Genomic DNA, 17,476 nt, shown 5'->3' on the forward strand with positions numbered 1-17,476 from the left:
AAAACAACACTACACCACACCATAACCATGAAAACCCATCACTACCCAACCATTAAAACGGAACTGGTGAGCACTCTAGCCACAAATTTGCCTTCAGGCTTCCCAACAATCATCGTACCTTTTTCAAGGCGAAAATAAGCAAAGGGAAGTTAGATTCCCTGTGACTCCTCTCCCAACACCATGCTGGCCAATAAAATCGGTCCTAAAGTATTACAGTTCTTGAATACAGTTTCTACATCCTTTAGTTACTGTGAGGCAAATACTGATTTACACTTCCAGTGTTGCTTGCACAATTTTGCTCAATGACATATGTCTGAATGCGAGGGACGTCACCACCACTATCACTTCATGAGCTTTGACTTTCAAAGACCAAATTATCCTCTTGAATTTTAGCATGTGGTTCTGAAATCACATCTCTCAGGAAAAATGATAAAGCATTCTTGGAGAGAGGGCAAGACGGATTCCTGACTGAACACCAAAGGAGATCCAAAGACCCTTTAACCTTTTCTGTTCTTTGTAGGCAATATTTTAGGCCCCTGACAGGACATAACTGCCTTTCCTCTTCTTTAGGTCTGAGAATATCCATCAAATTCTTAATAGTGAATATTCACGGCCACGAATTCAATGGGTCCTCATTCTTTGCCAGAAAACCCAAAGAGAAGGAACATACTGCATCTCCTTGTGAAAATCCGACCCTTCTCTCTATTGCTCAGATTTCGCTGACCTGTTTTGCTGTGGGTAGGACCACTAATAACATGGTTTTCCTCGTTAGGTCCCTGAGTGAGGATGAATAGATGGGATCAAAAGGTGGTCCTGAAATCCACTTCAATACCATGTCTAAATTCCACAAAATGGTATCATATCTTACTTGTTTTGTGACGTCCATAGATTTAACAAGGTCACTTAAATCTTGGTTTGAAGACACATCTAGTCCTCTATGCTTAAAGACTGAACTAAGCATAGCTCTATAGCCTTTGATTGTAGACATCGAAAACTTCCTAGATTTTCTCAAGTAAAGAAGGAAGTTAGCAATCTGACTTATAGTGGTTTCAGAAGAGGACACTTTTGTTCTGTTACACCACCCTCTGAAGGTTGACCACTCATATTGATAAAATTTGTTAGATGAAGGGCGTCTGCATTGGGCGATAGCTTTTGAAGCTGCTTTCGAAAAACCTTCGATCTGAAGAAGCACTCAACAGTCTGTACCCTGTCAGAGCCAGAGCGGACAACCCTAGATGAAACTTCTGAAAATGGGGTTGCCTGAGAAGACATTGTTTTTGAGGTAATAGCCTAGTAAAGTCGATTGATCTCTGTATCAAGTCTGGGAACCACTCTTTCCCTGGCCAAAAGGGGGGCCACCAGAGTCACTGTTACATTCTGGTGAGACTTTAGGTTGTTTAAGACCTCCCAGATCATTTTGAAAGGTGGAAAGGCGTAGTCATCCAGACCCGTCCAATCTTGCAGCATTGCATCCGCCTTCCAAGCGAGAGGGGCTGGGACCAGCGAACAGAATCTTGGAAGCCTGTGGTTCTTTTTAGTCACAAAGAGGTCTACTGAAGGAAAACCCCATAGTTTCCAAAGGTCCTCGCATACTCTTTGATCTAAGGTCCACTCTGTCAGGAGGTCCCGATTCTGTCAGCTCAATCCATCCGCTAGGACATTTATTTTCCCTTGAATGAAGCGAGTCAGCAATGACTCCTGACTCTTGTTTGCCCACAGCAGCAGTTCCTGACCCACTTGAAAAGGGAAAAGGAATGCATTCTCCCTTGTTTCTTGACATACGATAGAGCCGTTGAATTGTCGGAACATATAGTCACTGTTTTCCCTCGCACTAGTAGAGAAAAAGCTTGCAGACCTAGAAACATCGCTCTTCATTCCTTTACATTGATGTGTGAACTTCTGAACTCCAACGGCCAAGTTCCCGATACTTCCTTGTTCCCCAGATGAGCTCCCAACCTAGGTTTGAGGCATCAGAATACAATGCTAGGTCTGGGTTCAATGGAAGAAGACTTCCTTTCTTGAAGTCTTTCTTCTGACGACCACCATAGAATGTCCTCCTTGATTTGTGCCGTTATCGGGAACACAAAAGAGTCTTGGGCAGTTTTCCTGTTCCAATTTGCTTTGAGAAAAGACTGAAGTGACCTCATGTGGTGTCTCCCTAGTTTCACAAACTTTTCAACTGAGGCTAGTGTTCCTAAGAGGCTCATCCATTGACCCACAGAGCATTTCGAAGGGACAGAAAACGTCTGACGCAAAGGGGGCAAGAGCTTATCCTTTTGGGGGAGAGAAAAACCCGAAAATTTTGAGCATCCAGAATCATTCCTAAATATAGAATCCAGTGACTGGGAATGATCTGAGATTTCTGTATGTTCATCAAAATCCCTAGTTTCTTCGTTAGAAGGAGAGTTGTAGAGAGATCTTCTAAGCACTTGTCCTTCCACTGAGCTCTGAGGAGCCAGTTGTCCACATAAAAAGAGATATTCACTACTAACAGATGAACCCACTTCACCAGTGGAGCCAGTATGCAAGTAAAGTCCTGTGGGGCAGCTGACAGGCCAAAACATAGTGCCCAAAATTGGAGAACCTTTCCTTGAAACACAAACCGGAGAAACTTTCTGGAATCCGGATGAATAGGGATGTGGAAATACCCATCCTTCATGTCCAGGGACACCATCCAATCCCCTTGATTTATGGAGGACATGATCGACTGATTGGTCTCCATGTGGAATTTCGTTTTGAGAACTAACTAATTCAAAGCGCTCATATCCAAAACTGGTCTCCAGCCTCCCAATGTTTTGGGGACCACGAAGACTGTAATAAAACCCTTCCGAGTTTTGATCTTCCACTACTTCTACTGCTCTCTTGCGAGAGAGAGCTGCAAACTTTTCTGATTTCACCAAATAGGCCAGTAATGTTATTGGCAAACTGACCAAAGGTGGGACTTCTTTAAAGGGAATGCCATACCCCTGCTGTAAAACCTTAAGTACCCAAGGTTCTGCTCCTCTCAAACTCCATTCCTTCCAAAAAAAGGCCCAACCTGGATCATACAGGCAAGCGAAGGACACGCTCCTCACTTCTTACTTGCTGTCTTGTAGGTCGTTTTCTTGATACACCTGGCTGGAGGTTGTAGGATAGTACGAGGTCTTTGTTGGCCTCTTTGTCTTGCTCCACGAAACTCTTGGGTTTGAAGAGTTGAGAAAGACCTATCAGTGTTAACTCGATGCTCCCTAGAACACTTCAACGATTGCACCAACAGATCATTGGTTGATTTCTTCTGAAGAGACAACAAAATCTGATGTACTAACTCTTCTGGGAAAGAGTGCTTCTTGTCCAATGGGGCGAAAAGCAAGGCCAACTTCTGTGTCATGGTTACTCCTTTAGTAGTAAAGGAACAACACAAATCCCTCTTCTTCAAGATGCAAAACGAGACGAGAGGTGATAATTCCGCTGATCTGTCTCCAATGGCCTTGTCCGCACAAGATAATACCCCTAGCAAGTCCAGGAAGTTATCAAAAAAGTACCTTAACAATGTCGAAAGGCAGACGAAGGACTTGAGTCCTGTTCCTCCTCTTTGTCTGAAGAGATAGGTGATAACCCCGTTTCTTTTGCTGGCAAAGGGATAGGAGCTTTCTGCAACAAAGACATGATATCATCCAATTGTTGTTTCAGGGGAGTGAGCGAAGGATCCAAAGTTGAAGAATACGACTGAGAGCAGGTTGAAAGCACTCTTGACCCAGGCTGGCTAAACGCGAGCATCGCATAACTGGAAAATCATGACTAGGAGTCCGAGGTAAATCCAGGATAGGTTTGGATCTAGAGACCAAAGAAACTCACTCCAAAGTATCTGTCCTACGCTTGGCTGAAACATACTGTCGCTCCATACCGGGGAAGGATTCCAGACTGTCCCAAGCAGATTGGGACTGGGGAGCTGATGAAGCAGGTGGTGATGCTGCATAGCTGCACACAGGTTGAGGACCAAAGCTTCCTCTTTCTTCTTCTTAGAAGGAGGAAGAGACTTGTCTACATCCTTGGACTGCCTTTTGAGGGTGTGCGACACATCTTGAAATCACTCATGATGACTCTTGCTGGGAGTCGAGTTGTCCAACTCTGACGACAGATCATGCATACACCAAAAGAAACACCTTTCCAGGGGTGCACTGTCGACACCTGGGAATCGCCAAAGGTTTGCCAGAGGGGGCGACTGCCCTGGGGCAAACCCCACTGGCTTGCCTTCGACCTCCGGTATGTCTTCTCCCAGGTGCGGGGTAGCGGGACAGTGACCTTCAAGGAGCACCGGCGGGCAGGACAGCCACTTCCTCTACACAATCACTATGCACTTCACTAACGCTCTGACTGCCTTTTTCCATTAAGGCTTTAACAGAAGCACCAAGTTCCATCACTGCACTTGCTAAAAATTTGAACTTCTTATAGAATTTTGACTCGAGGCTAGTCATGGTGTTGGGATCGGGAGCAAGCGAACCTGGAATAGGAGTTAGTGACACAGGAGCAAGAGGAGAAACGATTGGAGAATCAACAGGAATTACAGGTGAAACAATCATGTTATCTTCTACCAATTCGGCAGCCTGAACACTATCTAAACTAGATCTATTTTCTGCCCTAACAGCTGCTTTCCTCTTTCTGTCCTTATTCATTTTGTCCTGATGGGACCTAAAGATTTTCCATTTCCTGTCATCCCAATCACGACATTCAGCACAAGTATTCTCTTTCTTGCACTCTTGGCCTCTACATCTACTACATCTGGTATGTGAATCATAGCAATATTTCACTTAGCTGGTTTTACAACCATCTACACAAAACCTAACACTAGTTGTGCTAGAATCTGACATACTGAAAATGCGCTAATGCAAAAAACAACCCAAAGTACTACGAATTCATCAATAAAATCCGTTGGAAAAAAGGCTGCCTCAAACCACTGATGTTGACCGGGAGCCAGCAGAAAATGAATTAAAGCTCTCTGCCATGTTGCTACCTACATATACTCCCTGGTAGTGGGCGGGGCATTCTAACCACACCATAACCAGAACTAGTGCTAGCGTAAATTTCCAATTGTTAGGTTGCCGTAGGTAGGAAGCTCTTAGCTATATAATCACTGGGTGAGTCTCATACAAAAATATATTCTGAACAAAGCAAAATGACTTGCAAAACTAATCATCTGCCTTTCAACTACCCAAAGTGCAGCAAGAAGAGTGAACACGAAATTTTTGACCAATGAAAGAAACTGATCCTGCTGCAAAAGAAAGAAAAGCAACTGACGAATTGAAAAAAATATATCATAAACAACAGGTTATAGTATGTCATGCAGAAGGTGCCAAAAATACTCATCATATGCCACCTATGAACAATACCTTTATAAGCTAACAACCATTTGAAGGTAAGGGGGAATTAGATTGTAACTTGAAAAATGTCTGAGGGACTGGTGGGATACTGACTGAAAAATTACGCTAGGAAACAGAGGAGTCAAAGCAAAATATCTCCACTTTCACATTATGGAAGAGGAATGGTGACTGACCAGGAGTAAGGTGACAAATCAAGAGCCACACTGCTTCAACCTAACTTCATGTACATCCAGGAAGATGTAAATGTCTTGTCCCACTAGCTGGTGGTAATTCTTCATGGTACAGTATATAATTTTACACAATAAACAAGGATACTCATGTGCAAGCTCAACTTTACAACCTTCCTGTAAACAAGGAAAAATGTGATGCAACAAACTAATGGAAATTAAATGATAGTGAACAAAAATCATCACAGTAAAATCATTAGCAATCAATGATACCGAGCAGTGGTTGCCTGATGCCCAGCTAATTACTTTGGTTAATAAAAGCATGGGAGATTATAGATGTCTATCTGCTGGATCAGCCAGTTAATAACATTTCACAAAGGAGTGAGGTATGTGAAATATATCTCATGAATGAAAAATCACAACTGGCAGATATAAACAAGTATGACCTTCCGTCTATATGAGACATCTGCACTGGCAGTATATAGTACCATTACTTCATCTATAAAATATTCTTTCTTTAAAAAGTAAGATATTGATGGATGAAAGACAGTCATAGGTTCAAAATCAAGTAATTAAGAGAGAGAGAGAGAGAGAGAGAGAGAGAGAGAGAGAGAGAGAGAGAGAGAGAGAGAGAGAGAGAGAGAGAGAGAGAGAGAGAGAGAGAGAGAGCGCATTGAAAATGTATTAAGAAGTACTGATACAGATAACATTATTAAGTCCACACACACCACATCCATAATTCATCAGTAAGAACTGTATTACAACAGTCAACTAATGAAATATCAAACAAGCATATCTTTAGTTTATGTGAAAACGACTGTTAAAGTGATTCTTTAAAGTGGTTTCAAAATGCCTAGAATAGGAGCAACAAGATAAATTTTCCGAAAGCAAACATGAAGATAAATAACAGTAAGAAGTCTTGTGTTAAGAATTTAGCTAAACAGAAAAAGTAAAAAGCAATTACTACTAATATGAAGGTGAACACCAATGATCAGAGGCCAGGGAAGAAGGTTCCATTATTTACATTCTATGGAAAATTAATGACCACAGTTAAAAAGTGTGATATACAAACATGTCATTGTATGAGATACCCTATGCTTGCAATTCAAGTACAGTGGTACCTCAAGATACGAAAGGCTCAACTTACGAAAAACTCAAGATATGAAAGCAAATACGAAAAATTTTACGACTCTACATACGAAAATTGCTCAAGATACGAAAGGTTATTGCTGTAAGGTCCGAGATTCGCCTGGACCACCGATAACAATTTTGAAACTCGCGCGCCGCCAACTGAGTAGACTCGCCACCATCCTCCCGCTCTCCCACTGGTTCCTGATGCTAGTCATCGCCATGATATCCTTCTATCCTATTGGTCAGCATCCCTCCCATAATGCATCTACGTAGCAGCGTGCTTCTTCGGCCACTGCACGGCATCATCTTTATCGTATGCACGCGGTATTTGTTCGTTCTAACGATTTCGTTTATTAACGTAAATTCATTAGTGATTTTGTTGTAGTATACTTTATCGTGTTGTGTGAGAACTTTACTACATACGTATACGTACTACATAACATAATTACATACAGTATATACGTAGTCATGGGTCCCAAGAAAGTTGCTGAAATTCACGGAAAGAAGAGGATGCTTTCTTTGGAGACAAAGATGAAGATTATCAAGAAGTATGAAGCTGGCATGCAATTGAGTGTGATCGCCAAGGAATACGGCCAAAATCCGTCGACAATAGGCACCATCCTTAAGCAGAAGGATGTCATCAAAGCAGCTACACCTTCCAAGGGCGTCACTATTTTGTCCAGCAAGAGGACTCACATGCACGATGAAATGGAAAGGCTTCTTCTTGTCTGGATAAAAGACAAAGAAATCGCTGGCGATACGATAACGGAGACGGCAATCTGCCACAAGGCCAGCGCTCTTTTTGGCGATTTGATTGCCCAGGCCGAAGACGACGGAGGAGAAGGGACATCAACGCCAACCTCAGACTTCAAGGCTTCGCATGGGTAGTTCGAGAAATTCCATAAACAGACTGGCATCAATTCGGTGGTGTGGCATGGGGAGGCGGCCAGCTCGGACACGAAAGCGGCCGAAGCCTTTAAAAAGACGTTCGACGAGATGATGATCAAGGAAGGCTACAGTTCTCAGCAAGTCTTCAACTGTGATGAGACTTGCCTTTTTTGGAAAAAAACGCCTCATCGGACGTACATCACGGAGGAAGAGAAGAAGCTACCCGGGCATAAGCCTAAGAAAGACAGGCTTACGCTTGCACTTTGTTCGAACGCCAGTAGGGATTGCAAGGTGAAGCCCCTACTTGTCTATCATTCCGAGACTCCTCGAGCCTTCAAGGCCCACAAAATGCTTAAGGAGAAGATTCCAGTGATGTGGAGGGCTAATGCGAAAGCCTGGGTAATGAGGCTTTTGTTCACCAAGTGGGTAAAACTGTGTTTTGGCCCGACAGTGAAGAAATTCTTGGAAGAGGTTCTTTATCTTCCGCCTAACACCACCCCTCTCCTCCAGCCCATGGACCAGCAAGTGATATCGAACTTCAAGAAGCTGTACACGAAGAGATGTTTCAACATCACCGATACCACAAACCTCACCTTGAGTGAATTTTGGAAGGAGCATTTCGATATCGTAATATGCATCCGACTCATCAACCAAGCTTGGCAGGAGGTTTCGAGGCGAACCTTGAATTCCTCGTGGGGGAAACTCTGGCCTGATGCTGTATCTGCCCGAGACTTTGAGGGATTCGACGTGGGTGTAGCTGGTGCTGCAGATTCAGAAACAGTTGACGATCCTGAAATTGTTTCGCAACCAGATCTTGACGAGATCGTTGCACTCGGCAAGTCCATGTGGCTGGTCGTCGACGAGGACGATATCAATGACCTTCTCGAGGAGCACCAAGAGGAGCTTACGAAGGATGACCTGAAGGAGTTGAAGGCCATGCAACATAAAGTCGTTCAAGAGGAGTTCTCTAGCAGCGGCGAGGAGGAGGACGAGGACTCTATGACAACGGCAGAAATTAAGGATGCTATAGCTGCTTTTCATAAGTGTTACAGTTTTGTTAATGTGTTTCGTAAAGTTTAGTTTATGTATGTTTTCCTTACATTTTTTTAATGTGTTTCGTAAAGTTAAGTGTACGTACGTATCTGCCATTTGTCCTCCTCCTCTGTTGCCACTTTCGGAGATAGCCTCACTCAAAAGGTAAGCTCCACATTTTACTACATACGTATGTATGTACATACAGTATTTCTTGTATACCATGTAGTACACTAATACACTTTATTTACAGGTATATTAGCAGTATGTATTAAGTTAGGTATTGAATGGTTCAAATTGTTACAGTATTTCATTGTTTATAGGTCAATTTAGCTTTATTATGAAATTTACTGGGGTGTTTTTGGAGGGCTTGGAACGGATTAGCCATTTTACATGCAAAATGCAGTCCAAGATACGAAAAGCTCATGATACGAAGGACGCCTCGGAACGGATTAATTTCGTATCTCAAGGTACCACTGTTGTACTGTATACATCCGGGAATAAACTTGCCATGCATTGAGAGGTGGTTTATAACACTGGAAAAACCAAATCAGAACGCATGGGGCAAAAAACAATAAATAGTTGATTAACTGAAGGTGACTGACTGAATTACATTATTATGAAGTAGTATTTCAAATACAATATATGCCAGAAAGAAAAAGACAAAAGTGAACTAAATAAAAGACACAAAAGTCTATCAAATAACTTTTGCCAATAAAAAGCAATCTTAATAATGAGAAACTCTTTTTATACCTTCCCTAAATGTATGATACTGCATCATGACATGAGGTGATTTCAAATGCAAATCGAAACAGTAACACGCTCTTGCCTAGATGGTACTGTACTAAATACTAAGGCAATTTTAAAAGCAGATGCTAATCTTGTGGGGAAGCTTTTGATTAAAATAAAAAATAAAAGACAATGTGCATTTTAAAAACATCTCTTGTATTAAACACTAAAAGAGAAACAATCAGTTCAATCATACAGGGAAATAAGAACCCCTTAAACCATGGCTATCAGTCACTAGTATCTAAGGCCAAAGCCCAAGCACTGGGCCCTAAAAGACCATAGATCAGCATTTTGGCCTCCAGCAGGCCCATAAAAAAATCATATAACAGCAGTGTTAGATGAATTTCACTCCTAAACTTGGTCCCCGTTCATTGGGCTCAATTATTTTTAAGTCCACGGTGAAATCAGTGAAGGATATAACCTCTAAGTATCCAAATACAAAATCTGGATTGAAGTGTTCTTCAACTGAAATGAACATTCTAGTTTAATTGTAAGCAGATAAAAATATTAAGGTCATACCTATAGAAATTGGGTTATTTTTACATATAAGTAAACGTAGTCCATAATCTTTAGCAACAGCTTCCATCTGGTCTGCAAGGTAATTCTTCATGTCTTTCCTTTCTTCAAGTAGTTTCTTGTAACCTTGTTTGCCCATTGACAAAAGTGTCATGAAAAGGTCTACAACTGGACTGCTTGATGCTCTTCCTGGAAAAAGCATAATAATTACAGAAATAGAGATAAATAAATACTGTACATATAAATAAATATATATACTACTCTATATAAATGAAACATAAATATACAGGCAGTCCCCAGTTATCAGTGGACTTGGTTAATGGTGCTCCACTTTTATGGCACTTGTCTAGTGCCCTAAAATTAGCAATTTATGGTGCTTTGGTTACCGGTGCCAATAATGGAGTTATGGCGCCAAAACATACCTAACAGATGTACCATTAACCCTTTAACGCCGATTGGACATATTAAACGTTGATGAAAATTGTCTGTCGGGTGCCGAACCGACGTATGGTATGTCGATATAAAAAGTTTTTTTAAAAATTTGCGGAAAAATAATTATAGGCCTACTAGGCAAAAACTTTTTAATCATGCGCCTTGGGGGATGCTGGGAGCTCACGGATCAAGGCGTTGTTTTGTTTACAATCGTTACCCAGGCGCGCAAGTGCGAATTTCTTTCTTCTCGCACTAAAAAGCATCAGCAACACATCTCAGAAATTATTTCGTCACTTTGACATAATTTTTGAACCATTTTATGGAGTATTATATATGAAAATGTGTGCAATTTCATGTAGAATACAACAAAAAAATACTCATGATTGTAGCTTTTATCAGTTTTGAAATATTTTCATATAAATAACGATAAGTGCCAAAATTTCAACCTTTGGTCAACTTTGACTACCAAAATGGTCGAAAAACGCAATTGTAAGCTAAAACTCTTATATTCTAGTAATATTCAATCATTTACCTTCATTTTGCAACAAATTGGAAGTCTCTAGCACAATATTTTGATTTATGGTGAATTTATGAAAATAACTTTTTCCTTACATCTGCGCGGTAACTTCCGAAAAAATCATAAATTTTTTTGTCCGATTGCTGTAATGTTTGCACCATTTTAAATTAGCCGTTAAATTTTCATATATGGAAATGTGTGCAATTTCATGTAGAATACAACAATAAACAACCCATGGTTGAGCTTTTATCAGTTTTGAAATATTTTCATATAAATAACGATATGTGCCAAAATATCAACCTTCGGTCAACTTTGACTCAACAGAAATAGTAGAAAAATGCCATTATAAGCTAAAACTCTTACATTCTAGTAATATTCAATCATTTACCTATATTTTGCAACAAACAGGAAATCTTTAGCACAATATTTCGATTTATGGTGAATTTATGAAAAAAAAAACATTTTCCTTACGTCCGCGCGGTAACTCTTCCGAAAAAAATCAGAAATTTTTTGTCCGATTGTCGTAATGTTTGCACCTTTTTAAATTAGCCGTTACATAGAGTTTTCTATATGAAAATGTGTGCAATTTCATGTAGAATACAACTAAAAACCACCCATGGTTGTAGCTTTTATCAGTTTTGAAATATTTTCATATAAATAACAATAAGTGCCAAAATTTCAACCTTTGGTCAACTTTGACTCGACCGAAATGGTAAAAAAACGCAATTGTAAGCTAAAAATATTACATTCTAGTAATATTAAATCATTTACCTTTATTTTGCAACAAATTGGAAGTCTCTAGCACAATATTTTGATTTATGGTGAATTTATGAAATAAACTTTTTCCTTACGTCTGCGCGGTAACTCTTCTGAAAAAATCATAAATTTTTTCGTCCAATTGTCGTAATGTTTGCACCATTTTAAATTAGCCGTTATATAAAGTTTTATATATGAAAATGTGCTCAATTTCACGTAGAATACAATAATAAACAACCCATGGTTGTAGCTTTTATCAGTTTTGAAATATTTTCATATAAATAAAGATAAACAGAAAAAATTCGTCCTTTGGTCAACTTTAACTCGACCGAAATGGTCGAAAACTGCAATTGTAAGCTACAACACTTACAGTCTAGTAATATTTCAATTACCTTCATTTTGCAACAAACGGGAAGTCTCTAGCACAATATTTCGATTTATGGTGAATTTTTGAAAAAAAAAAAATTTTACGTCTGCACGTTACAAATTCATGCATCATATTGTGATAATATTTTCTCTGTGTTGCTTAGATTGTTTTACAATTTGTTATATACAAAAATCATCGCAATTTAGTGTACAATACAACGAAAAAATAATTAACTCATTAGCTTTAACCGTTTTGCTCACAGCACGATCTGTATAGAATTATATATGAAATTTTTTTTTGCGCTGTCATATGTTCCAATACGTATTTATATATGATAATGATATTTTTTTCATTTCTGATAGTTGCATACTAAACTTCAGGCAATGACAAAAAAAGGAGCCAAAAATAAACTCTTAATCTTGAAAATTAAGCGTGCTGTGAATTTTTGAAAAAAACTTATTTTTCTGCTTCGGCGCTCACTCGCAAACGCCGCCGGCATATGGGAGACACTTTCAGAAATACCGGCTCTGCGTTTAAGGGTTAACCAGTTATCAGCACCATTAGTGCCATAAATTGCCAAGTTTCAGGTAATGGTGGTTTTCGCTTATCAGCACCCCGCTGAAAACAGAAACCCCGCCAATAACTGAGGACTGCCTGTATTAACTGTTGATGCACAACATAAAATCACTTCCAACAATCTGCACAAATCTTTGCTATCAGAAAAGTTTCAAATAACTCTTCAATAATTCTATAAACCAGTTTTTGTGTACTAATTCAGTTCCTTAATATTAGCTTCACTACCATGATGCAATTTACTGTATATTCTCTCAATTAATCACAAACATGAATAAAAAAAACATAAACTTACCTGGGTACATTTTTCCTATTTGGTCAATGAACTTTGAATCAAATCCAGCTATGATTGAGCCTCCTACTGGTACCATGAAGTTTTTATCAGTACTTTGAACAAACGCATCTACTCGGCCTACTCTGCAAAAAGAATTCAGTAGGTTATTGATGAGCAGCACCTCATCAATGTTGCCCGATTCTAAAAAAATCCTAGCATGATTAAAATCACTTCTGATCATAAGTTTGGAAATTCTATGCATATGACCTGTTTAATCACTTCTGATCATAAGTGTTCATCTCCTGTGCTGTAAAATTATCTAACAACTTTACAGCAAAGAGGATGAAAGACTTCTAGTGCCTGTACAGGTAAAAGATTTTACCCTAATTCTCATTAGACAATTTATCAAAAAGTTCAAAGTATAATTTAGGTTAAATTCAAAATACAGTGGTACCTCAACATACGAAAGGCTCAACTTACGAAAAATTTGAGCTACGAAAGCAAATACGAAGATTTTTTTTGGCTCTACATACGAAAATAGTTCAGGGTACGAAAAGTTGTTGCTGTAAAGTCCCAAGATTCGCCCGGACCACCGACAACAATTTTAAAACTCGCGCGCCGCCAACTGAGTAGACTCGCCACCATCCTCCCGCTCTCCCATTGGTTCCTGATGCTAGTCACTGCCATAAGATCCTTCTCTCCTATTGGTCAGCATCTCTCCCATCATGCATCTATGTAGCGGCGTGCTTTTTCGGCCACTTGGTAGCAGCATCGTTTCTATACGCAAGCCGAATTCGTTCGTTCTATACGATTTCGTTTATTAACGTAAATTCGTTATGTGATTTTGTTGTAGTACTACTTTATCGTGTTGTGTGAGAACTTTAGTAGCAGTACTTACGTATACGTACTACATAACTTAATTACGTACAGTATATAAATAGTCATGGGTCCCAAGAAAGTTGCTGAAATTCACGGAAAGAAGAGGATGCTTTCTTTGGAGACAAAGATGAAGATTATCAAGAAGTATGAAGCTGGCATGCGATTGAGTGTGATCGCTAAGGAATACAGCCGAAATCCGTCGACAATAGGCACCATCCTTAAGCAGAAGGAAGCCATCAAAGCAGCTACACCTTCCAAGGGAGTCACTATTTTGTCCAACAAGAGGAACCACTTGCATTATGAGATGGAGAGGCTGCTTCTTGTATGGATAAAAGACAAAGAAATCGCTTGCGATATGATAACCGAGATGGCAATCTGCCACAAGGCCAGCGCTATTTTTGGCGATTTGATTGCCCAGGCCGAAGACGACGGAGGAGAAGGGACATTGACGCAAACCTCAGACTTCAAGGCTTCGCATGGGTGGTTCGAAAAATTCCGTAAACAGACTGGCATCAATTCGGTGGTGCAGCATGGGGAGGCAGCCAGCTCGGACACGAAAGCAGCCGAAACTTTTATTAAGACGTTCGACGAGATGACGATCAAGGAAGGCTACAGTTCTCAGCAAGTCTTCAACCGTGATGAGACTAGCCTTTTTTGGGAAAAAAATGCCTCGTCGGACGTACATCACAAAGGAAGAGAAGAAGCTACCCAGGCATAAGGCTATGAAAGACAGGCTTACGCTCGCACTTTGTTCGAACACCAGTGGGGATTGCAAGGTGAAGCCCCTACTTGTCTATCATTCCGAGACTCCTTGAGCCTTCAAGGCCCACAAAGTGCTAAAGGAGAAGCTTCCGCTGATGTGGAGGGCTAATGCAAAAGCCTGGGTAATGAGACTTGTTCACCGAATGGGTAAGTCTGTGTTTCGCCCCGACAGTGACAAAATTCTTGGAAGAGAAGGGCCTCCCTCTGAAATGTCTGCTGTTGTTGGACAACGCCCCTGCTCACCCTCCTGGCCTCGAGGAAGATATCCTAGCGGAGTATTCTTTTATCAAGGTTCTTTATCTTCCACCTAACACCACCCCTATCCTCCAGTCCATGGACCAGCAAGTGATATCGAACTTCAAGAAGCTGTATACGAAACATCTTTTCAAGAGATGTTTCGACATCACCGATACCACAAACCTCACCTTGCGTAAATTTTGGAAGGAGCATTTCGATATCGTGATATGCATCCGACTCATCAATCAAGCTCGGCAGGAGGTTTTGAGGCGAACCTTGAATTCTTCGTGGAGGAAACTCTGGCCTGATGCCGTATCCGCCCGAGACTTGGAGGGATTCGACGTGGGTGAAGCTGATGCTGATTCAGAAACAGTTGACGATCCTGAAACTGTTTCGCAACCAGATCTTGACGAGATCGTTGCACTCGGCAAGTCCATGGGGCTGGTCGTCGACGAGGACGACATCAATGACCTTCTCGAGGAGCACCAAGAGGAGCTTACGACGGATGACCTGAAGGAGTTGGAGGCCATGCAACATAACGTCGTTCAAGAAGTTCTCTAGATGCGGCAAGGAAGAGGACGACGACCCTATGATAACAATAGAAATTAAGGATGCTCTAGCTGCTTTTCATAAGGTGCAATCATTTGTAGAAAAGACACACCCAAAAAGGCTTCACAGGTCGTTGCTTATGCAGTTCGATGACGTTTGCCTGAGTCGTTTCAGGAACATTGTGAAAAGCAGGCAGAAGCAATCTTCCTTGGATAGTTATTTTTTAAAAGAGGCCTTTAGTAGGAGTAAGCAACAGGAAGATGCAAGTGATACTAAGAAAAAACAAAGTTGAAAGTGGTGAAGAAATTTAAATTTTGTAAAAAAAAAAAACGTAAAGTATAAAAAAGTAAAAAAAAATTCTAAAATCAAAAAGAAAGAAAAAAAAATCTAATTTTAAGTTTTTTGTAAAGTTGAGTGTTAACGTTTTGTGTCATTTGTTAATGTGTTTCGTAAAGTTTAGTGTTAATGTTTCCTGTCATTTTTTAATGTGTTTCGTAAAGTTAAGTGTTCAAGGTTTCTGCCATTTGTCCTCCTCCTCTGTCGCCACTTTCGGAGATCGCCTCACTCGAAAGGTAAGGCTCCACATTTTACTACATACGTACGTGTGTACGTACAGTATTTCTTGTACCATGTACACTAATATGATATTGTTATGATACAATAAAGTTTGTTCATACATACCTGGCAGATATATATATAGCTGTATTTTCTGAAGTCCGACAGAATTTCAAAAACTTCCGGCACACGCAGTGGTCGGCCAGGTGGTTAGTACCCATTCCGCCGCTGGAGGCGGGTATCAGGAAACCATTCCCATTTTCTATTCATAATTTTTATTTCCACTGTCCCCTGAGGGGAGGTGGGTGGGTACTTGATTATATATATACCTGCCAGGTAAGTATGAACAAACTTTATTGCATCATAACAATATCATTTTGTTCATGAAACTTACCTGTCAGATATATATATAGCTGAATCCCACCGTTGGAGGTGGGAAGGGACAGAATAGAAGGATTTTGGGAAACAAATGCATGCAGATGATTTACATCTTGGTTCCACCTGTTAGCATAGCTGACTTCGTGATTACTGTCACCCAAGTCTGCTTCTGCTTTACTAGAGTTGCCAGCGAGGTAGAGACCTATAAAGCTGGTGCACTCCAGATGATCTGTCAACGGGGGCATGACCACAATGTGACTAGACCATATTGACCATACCATGAGGCTAAGAAGTAAAAATAAAATATATATATATATATATATATATATATATATATATATATATTATATATTATATATATATATCTAGATATATATTTATATATATTATTATATAATATATCACCACCTGACCGAACCATAGTCCAAAAGTTTAAAGGTTGTTTTAACTAAGGACTTAAGAGTTAAGAAGTCGCCATTGGCGGCGACTCAATAACTAATTAAAGACTCTTCCTAACCATTTTCTACAGGATAGGATGAGTGGTACTTCTTGCCCCAAGATTGTGTCTGCAGACACGTATGGCCCTAGCGAGCACGCAGATCTCATATGCCGTCTTCACATCCGCAGGAAGCGTGAAGAGAAAACAGAGTTGCTTCGCTAAAACGTGGTACTCAGTATGTTACTGAGTGCCATGCTGCTTGTTGAAATGCTTCCGAGGCCGCGCCACCTCACCTCGTGAGCATTCAGATCAAAAGATTTCAAATCTTTGCAACACAATGAAGGAGCCTTTATGAAAGAACTCCTTAACACTAAAGCCAGGGTGTTCTTCGATATGGGCAAGTCTGGTCTTTTTCGGAACACTGCAGATTGCCCAAAGGACTTCGACTTTCTTGAGTTTTATGTAGATAAAACTTGAGAGACCCGACAGGGCACAGGACTCTCTCTGGCTCCTGCCCACTAACTTGTGCCATCCTCGATTCCAAGTTCCTGGCCCAAGGACAAGACGGGTTTCCATTCTTAGGCCACAACGGAAGGCTTAGAGAACACACCGCCTTGTGTCCTCTAAAGCCAAAACTTCTGACGATGGCTTAAAACCTCACTAACCCTCTTTGTCGTATCTAGGGTGGTTAGAAGAAGGCCTTTCTGATCACGTGCAAGAGTTAACAGGTAGAAGAGGTTCGAATGCTTTGACATCAAGAACTTCAGACTACGTTAAATTCCATATTGAAAGCTTCGATCTGGACATGCACAGTCAGTCCGTCTGTACTAAAGTCAGGTGACCGACCAGTTGACCAGTCAGACGAATCAAGGACAGCA

General features: G+C 40.5%; 1 protein-coding gene across 1 annotated transcript in view; it reads right to left on the minus strand.

Annotated features, from left to right (window-relative positions):
• LOC135220533 (O-phosphoseryl-tRNA(Sec) selenium transferase-like) overlaps positions 1 to 17,476 on the minus strand; it is a gene marked incomplete at its 5' end in the record, with an annotated part of 104,206 nt that overhangs the window by 24,984 nt on the left and 61,746 nt on the right. Inside the window, 2 exon segments of the mRNA XM_064257717.1 lie at positions 9,884 to 10,069; positions 12,821 to 12,942. Of these exon segments, the coding sequence (XP_064113787.1) occupies positions 9,884 to 10,069; positions 12,821 to 12,942 (308 nt within the window).

The sequence above is a fragment of the Macrobrachium nipponense genome, chromosome 2 (genome assembly GCF_015104395.2).
Source record: "Macrobrachium nipponense isolate FS-2020 chromosome 2, ASM1510439v2, whole genome shotgun sequence".
Lineage (NCBI taxonomy): Eukaryota > Metazoa > Arthropoda > Malacostraca > Decapoda > Palaemonidae > Macrobrachium > Macrobrachium nipponense.